The 13,524-nt window shown below is 34.3% G+C and overlaps 1 protein-coding gene across 1 annotated transcript in view; it reads left to right on the forward strand.

The window, feature by feature from the left end:
* The window catches only part of LOC149799068 (tyrosine 3-monooxygenase-like), a 44,965-nt gene extending 31,777 nt beyond the window's left edge, over nucleotides 1-13,188 (forward strand). Inside the window, exons 3-11 of the mRNA XM_089958042.1 lie at nucleotides 233-413; nucleotides 877-965; nucleotides 1,512-1,579; nucleotides 2,986-3,036; nucleotides 3,665-3,810; nucleotides 4,246-4,381; nucleotides 4,990-5,116; nucleotides 6,633-6,862; nucleotides 10,812-13,188. Of these exons, the coding sequence (XP_089814168.1) occupies nucleotides 233-413; nucleotides 877-965; nucleotides 1,512-1,579; nucleotides 2,986-3,036; nucleotides 3,665-3,810; nucleotides 4,246-4,381; nucleotides 4,990-5,116; nucleotides 6,633-6,862; nucleotides 10,812-10,977 (1,194 nt within the window). The 3' untranslated portion in view covers nucleotides 10,978-13,188. The remainder of the gene's footprint in view (nucleotides 1-232; nucleotides 414-876; nucleotides 966-1,511; nucleotides 1,580-2,985; nucleotides 3,037-3,664; nucleotides 3,811-4,245; nucleotides 4,382-4,989; nucleotides 5,117-6,632; nucleotides 6,863-10,811) is intronic.
* Nucleotides 13,189-13,524: the final 336 nt, after the last annotated feature.

Raw genomic sequence — 13,524 nt, forward strand, 5'->3', positions numbered from 1 at the left:
TGAATCCTTTCAATTTCTTATGTGTTAATACATGTTCCAGTGTAGTGATGTCTGTTTCGATGAATCCTGTCTTTAACTCCTCTTTAATATTCACCTCAGTGAACATATGGTAATGTCCACTGAGACAGTACGTTTGTGACTTTTTGGAATGTCTTTTTATTAATTAATTTCAGTGTATGTTTTATGTCACATGACATGAGACGTATGTCGTAAGTCATTTCTCCTCTTGTAGTCATCGAAGGTGACTCTGGAACATATTGAATCGAGGCGAAGTAAGAAAAAGGAAGCCCAAATTGACCTATTTCTACAATGCATGTCCCCTAAAGAGACCCTGACTATGGTCTTGAACAGCCTCCGTCAGAGCCCTCTGGTGGCAGACCTGAATGTTCTAAACCAGAAGGACTTTAAGAGAGGTATGTGAATGGCGTGAAGTATTCCTCGTTGTTCCTGTATCCTGTATGAACATCATATATATATATATGTGTGTGTGTGTGTGTGTGTGTGTGTGTGTGTGTGTGTGTGTGTGTATGTATGTATGTATGTATGTATCAATGTATGTATGTATGTATGTATGTATGTATGTATGTATGTATGTATGTATGTATGTAAACTCCAATTCAGAATATGTCTAAACTCTATGTTGAGAACATAAATTAAACTAAAACATCTTTGAGAATAGAAAGTTTTTACAAAAGTAATAGCGAAGAATGCGTTGTAAGATAAAGCATTGTAACTGATAATTTGTAATTTAACATAGCATTCTGGAAAGTAAACAGGAACGCATGTAAAACAAGAATGCTATTTAATGTGAAACGAATTTTATGATATCTTCATGCATACATTTTATTGTATCATTTTGCTACGATGTTATTTAAGAGATCTGGATACCGACTCACATCTCTGACCTGGACAAATGCACTCATCTTGTGACAAAGTTTGAACCCGAGCTGGATAGTGACCACCCGGTATGATAATTTGTTAATAATTAATTAATTTCAAGTGCAAATCTTGGCAAAAACATTTAAGAAATGAGCTAAATTTCCACACCCAAACGAAAGGTTCTTGTTGTGTGTGGTTGTGTGTGTGTGTGTGTGTGTGTGTGTGTAAGAGAGAGAGAGAGAGAGAGAGAGAGAGAGAGAGAGAGAGAGAGAGAGAGAGTTTAGGGAGCGATACCAGACTTTTAAATAATAACTGCAAGCACAGCAAAAATATGAATAGATTAAGAAAATAACAACTATTTTCTGTTTGTATGCGGCATATAGACACATACTATGTACGTATGTATGTATGTATGTATGTATGTATGTATGTATGTATGTATGTGTGTGTATGTGTGTGTATGTATGTGTGTGTGTGTGTGTGTGTGTGTGTGTGTGTGTGTGTGTGTGTGTATGTATGTATGTATGTATGTATGTATGATGCTATAGATATATCGATCGATGAAATTTTCACTTAAGGTTTTCAGTTGTTTGATTACTTCTACATGTTTTCCATATTTTCGTCGTTTTCAGGGATTCACCGATATGATCTACAGGGCCAGACGAGCACAGATAGCGGACATTGCCTTTGAATACAAATAGTGCGTTCCTATGTAATTTCCTTCCTCACCAACCTTAAGAAGTCATTAGGCTTAGAACAAAAGCTTGCACGACAGATCCTTCCTACGCTTATAGTATCTCTTGATTTCGCAGCATTTGTGTTCCCTTTTGATCAAGGAACTTACATAAACAGTATCGAATATCGTATCATCCATTTATATACTGTCTTTTTTTCTAACGATTCCGGCAACATCCGTTATTCATTTTCATTATGAATTACAAAATTGGGATGTTAAGGTCCATAAAAAGACAACATTTCACAACAGAGAAAAAGAAAAGCAAACTTATATCCGACAAACAGAACACAATTACCGGTCAAAACGAATAATTTCCATGTGTATGACATTTTTTTTATCAGTGCAATATTTCATTAAAATGACGTAATATATCGGTGCTACACATCCATGATGTACACCCACCCCTGCTTAGTCCGATAAATCAACCCCAAAAATCTGTGTTGATAATGATGGACGATATGCGGGTCTGATGTGACCTGTTCATTAAAATGTGCAATTTTGCTGCATGCAAATTGTTCCGGAACAAACATGCGTACACCCTTAGACACATACCGGTAATTGTAACAGCCATATCAAGCGCGAAATTCAAAATGGCCACAGGACAGACAGTCGTGCTATTCCAGGTGGACTTAAAAGTCGCCAAACGTATGATATGCTCCGGAAATATAACGTACATGTCACCATAATAACTCTACAGCTGATGGTAGCTGCACAGCCGCGAGAAATACTAGTAAGTGTATAAAATATACACTGATGTGTGCAGCCAAATTTGAATGCAGATAATTGCAGCTTTAAATGAATAGGTGGTATCAACCCCTCACCCGAAAATCAACATCATCACGGGTGAAGGGCTAAATTATCTGCCTTACCCTTGCTATAAACGAAGTTTCTATTGTGCATATATAAAAATGAGCAGGTCTAAAGTTTATCCTGAATAAAATTAGTGAATGACGAAGGCTTAGAGACAAGAACAGTCAATGGAAATGAAAATAATAAATAAAATTAATGTTTGGATGACTTCATATGGATGCGAACAAAAGTTACTGACAAATGACAATAATGTACTGTTGTCAGTTGTTTGAAATAAATAACTCCATCTTTTCGTTCCTAAGTAAGTATGTCACAGTTACGTAGTTGAGAAAAAACGTGAGCAACTTGATCTTATGATCTTTTGACATGAGCCAATCAAGGTTACATGAACTAGGGTGTATCTATCAGTTATCGATCCTAAAGTTATACTATCAAACCTAAACTCCAGATAACAATTATATTATTAATTACTTGTTCGAAGTATATTATAGATACATATTTAAACATGTAACGCCATTTATTACGATTCTCACATACTTTGATTTTTCTGATAATGACAGTGGTCAGGCAATACCCCGAGTCGAATACACGGAGGATGAAATACGTACGTGGTGAGTAAAAATAAAAGATTATACATTTTAGAAAATAAAAAAGAATGAGAAATAATTTTCTACTTTTAACTCATTGTGTTAAACGAGTGCGAATATGACAGGAATGAAAAAGATCTCTGCAGTATCCACGGAGATGTATCACGTTAACAGGAACAATATTTGGGGTATCAGTTATAGTTTTACTGTTGCTTTTAAAATGATATCATAACGGTCTATCATAAATTGTATGGACTAGGGAATCCTAAGTACAAAGTTCTTATATTTAGCAAATGACCGACAAAACGTATACGAGTATTAATGCATCTTATATTCATACTGAATAAAAGATGAACGAAACGTAACTAAAATTACAGCATGTTTATATTTTGAGTACATTGTCAAATTTGGTACTTGAAGACTAGTAGCGAAAACTCATTAAGCAAATGCAATGCTTTAATGGAGAATAATTGTGTTGCTTTTACTTCTCCAATGACTTAATAATGGCAGATAATGTTGATATGCTTTTGTTGCAATTGTCGAAATTACGTCTATGTTTCGCTTGAAAATCTAATATTGATTGGTCGATTTAAAAAAAAAATACAGCCCGTATTTTGCTCCTCTTAATTTTCTGATGATTTCTGCATTACAGGGGCCACGTATATCGTCATCTAAAGGAACTTTTCCCAGGCTACGCCTGTAAAGAGCACAATTATGTCTTCAAGCTGCTGGAGAAGGAATGTGGGTACAGCGAAAATACCATCCCTCAACTGGAAGATGTTTCTAATTTCTTGAAGCGTATGTGCGTCCTAATCTCTCTCTCTCTTTCTCTGTCTCTCTCTCTCTTTCTCTCTCTCCTATCAGCTCACTTTAATCATCATCATCATCATCATCATCAGCAGCAGCAGCAGGAGCAGCAGTAGCATCGTCATCATCAATAACATCAACCTCTTCCTCCGCCTCCTTCTCCTCCTCATCATCACAAGCACCGAAGAGAATCTACAAATCTGACGATATGATCTGAAGAGGAGAAAAATAAAGTCTTTCTTCGATGCTTGCATAATAGACAGACATGGATAAATGTCAATTTTATACCCCTTTTGATGTCATAAGTTTGCTTCAGATATCATAATGTCTCATGGTGGCAGTTGGTGGAGAAAAAAAACCCCACAAGGTTAACTATACTTCAAAACCAAGAGGTTTTGTGTAGGTAATTATGTACAAACTTTTCAGGCAAGACAGGCTGGCAGTTGAGGCCAGTGGCCGGTCTGTTATTAGCCAGAGATTTCCTGGCAAGCTTGGCCTTCAGGACGTTCCAGTGTACGCAGTACATCCGACATGGTTCCAAACCAGATCATTCACCCGAACCGTGAGTATGATAATTTCTATTCAGTTCCATGGATGGTTTAAAGTTGTGAGCTAATTGAGGTTCAGGTAATTTTCTTCCGGAATTTGTTTTGCTTACGATTTTAAAATTAGCTATATCTTTGTCGGCGTGTCAATTTTCTTTTCGTTATATGATAACTGATACCACAGTTTTTGAACACCTCTCATAAGTCATAAAATGCTCATAAATTATGTGTGTATGTGTGTTTGTGTATATGAGAGAGATAGAGCGAAGGAGATATATTTGGATGATATATACAGGGCCGACATGGGGGTGGGGCAACCGGGTCATATCCACAGGACCCGGGCCCATAAGGGGGCAGTGGCCGACGAACAACACGTTTTTATTTTATAATTTCTTACACCAGGGCCATTGATCGCTCTCTACGGTCCTGGATATATAACATGAATGACATTATGTCAGGCAAAATCTTAAAACCTAGTGTCGGACGAACTTAATGTGAGAAAATATTTATACATCACTCATAGGTAGATTCACGTAAAGGTAACAAGAAAGCAAAATAGGCATGGATGCCATTTCCTGATATCTTAAATACATAACATACATGTTCTATATGGATATTCATGCAGAGATTGTATTCACGAACTGATCGGACATGTGCCCATGTTGGCGGACCCCATGTTTGCCCAGTTTTCCCAGGAACTGGGTCTGGCATCTCTAGGAGCAAGTGACGAGGATATCGAAAGGTTCGCCACCGTAAGTTTGCTTCCTTCTTGTCCTATCCATGTTTCTTCTCCTTCTCTGATATTTTGGCGTCAATTTTGTGTATGAATATAAAATTATGTTGTAATACTTTTTTTCGACAATTCTCTAGTGATCAGATGAATCATATGCTCGAATCGAAAAGCTTTTGCAGCAAATGTAAGCGCCACCGCCACGCTCAAACTCTACCTTAGTATTTTCCAATTAGTCTGTGTTTTGAAATAATACTCGCATTGTATGTCTCTTAATTTGTCCATCTATTATGTGATTATAGTACTTTTAACAGGATTTTTCAAAATAATATTTCATAATTTGAAGGGAAACTATTAATAGTAAAAGATGAACTAAAAGACTATTAAACAAATACTTTCGGAACATTTACTTTACATATTTTAACTTTTAAAAAGATGGAGGCCATATCAACGCTATAGGAGATGCAAATTTGCATTGCAAATTATTCGAAAAATGAGCTATTTTCGTTTTTCATTATTGCTATAACTTGCGAATTAACACTTCTATTTTGATCAAAAGGTATGAGATCAATTATAACGATTTATTTTAGCAGTTAAATTCTATCTAACTGACTGTTAATTAGTCAAAATGGTACTTTTTATAGATGGTTTGATTTACATTTTTATTAACTGTCCCAAAATGTAGGAATTTATTCTATTTTTAAAAACATGCAACATATAGTCGCTGAAAAACACACTCGTTGCCAAAATACTTCATATTTCTGAATTCACCTGTGATACTGAGATTAATGAGGTAGAAAATATTTTGTGTGTGAAAAAATATATTATTCTTCGCAAGTAGATAATTGTCAAGAATTGTTCTTAGCATATATAATGCATACTGTTAACTATTTTAGTCCGTGTCTAATGCATATTAATAACTCGTTTAGTCTGTGTCTAATGCATACTGTTAGCTCGTCTAGTCCGTGTCTAATGCATACTCGTTTAGTCCGTGTCTAATGCATACTGTTAACTCGTTTAGCCCGTGTCTAATGCATAATACTAACTCGTTTAGTCCGTGTCTAATGCATAATGTTAACTATTTTAGTCGGTGTCTAATGCATACTATGAACTATTATATTCCGTGTCTTATGCATACTATTAACTCGTTTAGTCCGTGTCCAGTACATGATATTAGCTCATTTAATCCGTGTCTAAGGTATACTGTTAACTCGTTTAGTCCGTGTCTAATGCATATTATTAACTCGTTTAGTCCGTGTCTAATGCATACAGTTAACTCGATTAATCCGTGTCTAATGCATGCTATTATCTCGTCTAGTCTGTGTCTAACGCATACTATAAACTCGTTTACTCCGTGGCTAATGCATGCTGTTAACAAGTATAGAGATTAATACATAACTATGTATACGTAAGGTTTTGTTAACGTCCATGCATAGTTTGTTGTTTCGTCAAATTGAGGCCCAATCATATATTTAGTCACAATATGATTAATAATGAAAGTTCTGAGCGTTTTATATATCTTTCTAATTTTTTTGCAGCTTTACTGGTTCACAGTAGAATTTGGGCTTTGTAAACAGAATGGTGATATAAAAGCATACGGAGCGGGAACCCTGTCGTCTTACGGAGAACTGCAGCACGCAATGTCCGAAAAACCGGAAAAGAAAAATTTCGACCCCTCCGTCACAGCGGTTCAGCTGTATACAGACCAAGATCTCCAACCAGTCTATTTCGTCACAGAATCCTTCGAAAGTATGATGGAGAAAATGCGGTATGTATGACATTGTCTAATCGATGGTAAACTGTATCCTGAAAGTATAATTTCATTTTATAGACAAAGAACAGAAAAAAGATAACAATGAAACAATTGAAATTAATTTTTAAAACATTCTATTTTTGTTGATGAATAGTTCAGATGGATACATAATACATTTATAAATTAGAGAAATACGTTATACATGACTACGATGTATGTTTCCTAAGTTCGTGAAAAATTCAGATTCAATGACATCCCAGAGAACCCTGATTAAAGGGCAACGTTTATTTTCGTCAAAACTACAAAACTATAATGTAATGATTGATTTTCCCAACTGCAACATCAACTTCCAATTATGTTTTCACATAGTCTTAAAGGGAACAATACCATTCGGACTGGTAGCATACAATTTATACTTGTAATACATTTTTGTCACTGAAAGTTAAACAAATAAATAAAGAAATAATAAAAAAAGGAAATGTTATGTGAGTCAAGAAAATTATTTTGATTAGATATTATGGGACATTTTAAGTTTTTACATATACAACCATTAATTGCTGTTGATTGCACACTAAACAAACTTGAGGAAATGTGGTTGTTTTCAATTATTGGTAGTCATTTAATAAAAGATAACACATCATATTGTTATACCAAATCATTAGCTGATTCTGAGTCTTTGCTATTCAGTTTTACACGATATTGCCAATAAAGCAAGTGTACCATGTGACGGAATTTCTCTGATGCTGATTTCTTTTTCTGTAAGTTATAGGTTAATATTCATTAGCAAAACAGTTTCTTTAGTAAAGGAAACACTTCTCGGGGGTACAAAACTTTTAACATTCACTAATTATAAGAAGAGTCAGTTTCATCACTTCTTTAAGATACAATTAAGAGATGCGTTGTAGACTGGTTTTTGTCCCTTCACTCCTATCGACATTTTTATAATTACGTCAATGGAACCAGCCAAGCTGGACGCTAATGAATTTATCCGACATGATCATCAAGCTTTTAGGCTCAATCATTAGTTGTCTCTTCCGGAAGTATGAGCTTCCTTTTTTTTAAGCAGTACCAGACGCGCGCGGGTAAAAATTGACCCAAAAATGTCAGCTAATTTGATCAGTGCTGAGTGTTAAAATCGGCGTTTAACAACACGGACGGAGGTTGTCCATGCCGTAATTGATATAGGTCCAAAGTGGAATCTTGCGCACTTTAATTCGACAGATGGCATAGGGGTTCTAAGTGTTTCTCTGCTTCTCAGACATTACTCTCATTTAGAAATCCTTGGGAAACTTAGACCCAGTCCATAATCGCTAGTACACTCACCACATCTTTCATCAGACTGGAAGAATGTGCGAGAATTAAATAGTGAAATATCCCTCATTTACCAGACAGTAACCAGGTTTCGACAAAGAAAAATTAGATGTTGTGTCACTGAATTAGCTACCTACATTTTCAGTGTTTGTAAAACTAACGAAATTTATATTGGTGTAAAAAGCTTCACGAACGTTTGCAAGATGTATTTACTGCAGTGAAAAAAACCCACATCACGTAAGACAAGATGGTCTTTTGAGTGTATTAATAATGAAGATCTCTACTACATTGATATTTACGATTTAATTGATAACATTGTCCGACATTGAAATGAATTCATACCATATGACTAGCCAACACTTCATTTTATTCAGACAGTAACATTGCTTACCAAAACGTATGACGACTTTTGACTGTGAATTTAGGAGAATACATTTTGGGGTTATTATCAAGGTTTCAGACTGAAACACCACGCTAACCTTTTCTGTCAAAGCTGGAAGTAAACCTAATCAAAGTAGATCTAAGTTGTAGGAATAAACACCCATGTTAGATGGGTCTGGCACCGTTCGCAGACTACACCAGAAAAAGGTGTGACCGAGACCGATTGTCACTGTCTTTTTCCGAGGCCATTTTGTGCCAGGTGGTTAAAAATTAGTTCTCAGTATTGTTGCTAAAGGCATCGAATTTTACATCAGTAACTTTTTTGTTTCCTAAGAAAACAATGTTCGATTGTACGGTTCATATGCTACTTGTAATTTTGTGCGAACACAACTGAACTGTATCTATGAAGTTTACAAGATCGTTATGTGCCCAACAATTAATGCAGGCTGACTCTTTGTTCGAGACATTACTCTTTTTCTGTGAGCAGTTGATTAAACGATTATCGGTTCTGAGTACTATAACAAATTTATTGTAAGAATTTACGAAACTACCCTCATAAAAAAACACCAATATTTTGGTTCGAAGTTTCGTCATGTTGTTTAATTATAATAATTGTTTCGTTCTTTAGCTTACTTAAATAATATTGAATTTGTACTTTATGACATGAAACATTGTTTCAAGAATTTAATCGCAGAGTAAATTCAGGATGTTAGGCTAATTCCCTGAATCTTTTTTGAGAAATGTGCTTACAATTAGCTTTTACTGCGAATTTATTCAGTCAAACATATTGTCAAACATATTGTCAAACATTTAAACTCTCACTTCATCCGTCTGGCATTTGGATCTGTCAAACCACGTCAGACATTTCCTTTCTATGAAACTAACAGTTTTTCCTTTAGTTCAGTAAATTGTAAGTATGAAAATGAAATAGGGATCGTAATTTATTTATGAACACCTTTGCCGTTTTAGGAATATTGCAACGTTTTGCAATAACCCAGAAATAAATAATAAGCAACATATTCAGATTCCATTCCCTCAAATTGGAAAGGATGGGCATGCTTTTTCTTAAGTTAGACTTTCCTCTAGAAGCATAAGATATCTTATTTAGTGTCACAATCGTGTGTTTATAGTCAAAATAGGTCTTATTTACACATTGTAAGCTAATTGTCTGACGTTTTAGCATTACATCACACACTTGATATGTCTTATTTACACATTGTAAGCTAATTGTCTGACGTTTTAGCATTACATCACACGCCTAATAAGTCTTCTTTACACATTGTAAGCTAATTGTCTGACGTTTTAGCATTACATCACACACTTAATAGGTCTTATTTACACATTGTAAGCTAATTGTCTGAAGTTTTAGCATTACATCACACACTTGACCCAAACGATGAATACAGCTGGAGAAATCCAACCGTTAAGGAATCCTTTTACAAACATTAACGAAAGAAGGGACGAGCAAGAAATCTTATATACCCTGGGTATTTGAAAGGTTCTGGATATTTGTTATAACTTTTTGGTTTCTTTGCACATGTGTTATTTATATCTACGATATCTTTTTATTATTGGTACATCACTGTAGATTGCATAAATCAAAAGGTGTTTACAAATTCTAAAATTAATCGTAATAATGAGCACGCGTTCAAGTTTGGGGTGATTTCCGGCTGGATGGTTCAGCCAGGTCGGTTCGTTTGCGACGTGAAGTATTGTGACTATTTTGAATTTATTCAAAGGAGTTCTGGACAATGCCGTTGTGGTACATCAAGGCCGTTGTCACTTCAGCACATTCAAGGACACGGAATTCATTCGGAACGCTCAATTACTTTGGACTTGTGTTGAACTTTTAAGGATCATTTTGGATTTATTTCATTTTACTGTAAGTTCCTCTTAAAAAAAATTAGGAACTTAAAGGATTAAATTATTTGTTATATTTTACAAACATTGGTTTTGCTTCATTCTAATGATTAGTTTAAGACCATGGAGTCGTAACAACTGTCAATTAATTTAACGCCGAAAGATAGACAAATTAAAGTTCTATAAAATAATCTGTAGCTCACAAATGTTGCGGAACACCTCCCAACCATTAGCCTGCAAACCGGAAACATGAAAGCGTTGAATATAGATTCGTTTGTTTTAAAACATTCACAAATTTAAATCTTCTTCGAAGTAAAGCTTTTATCTTTCCTTTAAAAGGGTTTTAATTCGTAATTATCTTTTCACAATATAGATTTATCGCTTTCAGTGTTTGCATCATTCTGTTTTACAGAGTCTATGCAGCATCTATCGAGAGACCGTACACTGTTCGGTACAACCCATATACACAATCCATAGAGACTCTGGACGACAAAGAATCAATTCGTTCCGTTGCGAACAATCTCCAGAAAGAATCAGAGATTCTTCGTAAAGCCATACAGAGACTTAACACAGCTTAAACAGTTGAGAATATCTCTGCCTTACTCAATCACACAAAAATTTAAGAATTGCTTGTTTTGTTCCCTTTTTGTGCAGCACAGGTACGTCTTACCTGTATGAATCACGGCATTGCTTTTCATGGCATGCCTTGCAGAAAGCATGCCACTTGTTTTTAGACAGTTAAAACTTGAAAATATAATTATCACACACATGATTTGTACAATAAAATTAGTGTTATTACACTAGACTAGACTATTCAGTTAAATCTGCCTTCTATTCAATGGAATCTTGTATCTGAGAAGCGCTTTGATTCTTTGAAAAATAAATGGTTTGTTCGTACATTTAATATAGATTTAAATTTCATGCGTAGTTGTAAAGTCAGTAAGCCATCTATAAAACATTTAGCTTTTTATGTAAATTCAAGATATCCTCGTAAAGAAATACTGGATGCAGGAAAATATGTCTGTGTTTGAAAAATGTTCTTTTTTTCATTCTTGATTAAATTATTTGTTTCAGTGAATTTCGCATTGTAAGTTCCTTGTTAACAAAGAACGTTTTATCTGGGAGAAAATACAGTTTTAATATTGACAGACTCATTTTTTAAATTCCTCTTCTGCCGATGTAGTACAGTGAAAAATGCCTCAACAGACACCGTCATATAAATGACACTGGGACATAATTTAAAATACATTTGCTTTACTATATATATATATATATATATAGTATGTTCTTTGCAGACAGATGTCCTTTATATGTGAATTGGAAATGATAATTTATTTCGTTTCTGACAAACCGTACACCCTTATATGTATTCAGTGAATTATCACGTGTTTATTAATACTTGTCTTTATTGTCCTTAGGGAAACAGTTATCAAGAACCTTTAGCATAAATCGTTCGTCCTTAAAATAGAAATACGTCTTTGCTGAATGCCTTATTACAATGTTTGCTTTCTTTAGCTGATTTTTTTTTCTTCATCTTTCACGTTCGTACAATAATTTGTCAAACTAAATTTTCTTATATGCGTAAACAACTAGCTTTCAATTGTTCATCTCGATATTTTTTTCATATAATTAAAAATCAGTATGAATTCTTTTTAACAAGCCTTTAGAGGTAGTTAAATTGCATGATGGAACGCATATGTATTCATGCGCTTTTCTTGTCTTCTTTAATATTTATTAATGTTATAACTATTTGCAATGATAGGAATTTAACTTCACATCCTATTTTACAAGATTCATGAAGTCAGGTAATCTGAAGATCAATTACACTGCATCAACGTCTGTTGTGGTTCTCCTCACTACAGTGATTTGTGTGGTGGGTAATTTCTTTTTAAGCTTCTTAACTTTATGAATCCGCTCAAACATGAAGTTCAATACTTAAACAGCAGCATGGATCCTGTAAAACGTTTATTTCATATTTTGCAACTGAATTGGCTTAAAACTTTTCTTAGTCTTCAATCTTCTTGACGGTGCTTAATTTTTCGAACAACATACTACTATACTACTAATGTTGAAATAAAGCTAAAGCCATGATGCTGTACACAAACTATAGGCTGATACTATCAGATAGATGAATTGTATTTATTCACATGGGATGAAAATTATATGGTCTGTTTCCAACTATGTTTATAAGGCTCTCCTGATCAGTGAAATTACACTCTATGTGTGTGTGTGTGTGTGTGTGTCTGTGTGTGATTAAACACAAATGTTTGTCACCCCTTATCACTTAATGAATGTAAAATGTCCTAACATTTTTTTAAATATTCACAAACATCGTTGCAATAATTTCCTTCGGTGTCATTTTGAAACAGACCATACATTTTACAACTGTTTCAGTGAATGTAAGTTTCTTACCTGTATCTCGATATTGAAATTACTCATCAGACATAGCATTTTCAGGTAAAATTATTTATGTTTGTGTATAGTTTACAAAAACTCTTGCATCTCATAATCTCTAATAAAGTCTCGCAGTTATTTCGTTGATCTCAAACCTTTAATAAGAATAAGTTTTCTTACAAATTATAATTGTAGCTTATTTAGCAGCAAGTTTTGTCACACATTATTACTATATATTTAATTAGCAGCAAGTTTAATATACGGTATGTAAATCTCTTAAGGAGATATAGTGCAAAAATAGATTAGTTAAAATGTTCTAGTCTAATATCTTCAACTTGTTCGAAACACATGCCTGTGGAATTAAGTAGCAATAAAAGATAAGTCTCATGAAATAATTTGTCTTGGTATGTTTATTTATTTCTGCGGAGACACAATTAACATAGGTCGTGACGCGTCTCTCAGTTTATTACACGGTAAATGAATTAATACTCCGAACATTTGCATTCAGAAAAATGTTTCACGTATCTTTAGTTTTACCATGTATCTCCGATTTTCACAGCTTATTTAAATTATCATTTATCTCTCTTAGAGGTATGCAAAATTAAAAGATCTTAAATCTCTTATTTCCAGAGATATTTATTTGTAATTGGATGATCTTAAGTGACTGCTCTTTAAAAATGGAATTATTGAATAAGCTCATTAACTTCTACATCCAGAGGTGCAGTTAGAGA

The sequence above is a fragment of the Sinohyriopsis cumingii genome, chromosome 5 (assembly GCF_028554795.1).
Source record: "Sinohyriopsis cumingii isolate HCF-2022 chromosome 5, ASM2855479v2, whole genome shotgun sequence".
Lineage (NCBI taxonomy): Eukaryota > Metazoa > Mollusca > Bivalvia > Unionida > Unionidae > Sinohyriopsis > Sinohyriopsis cumingii.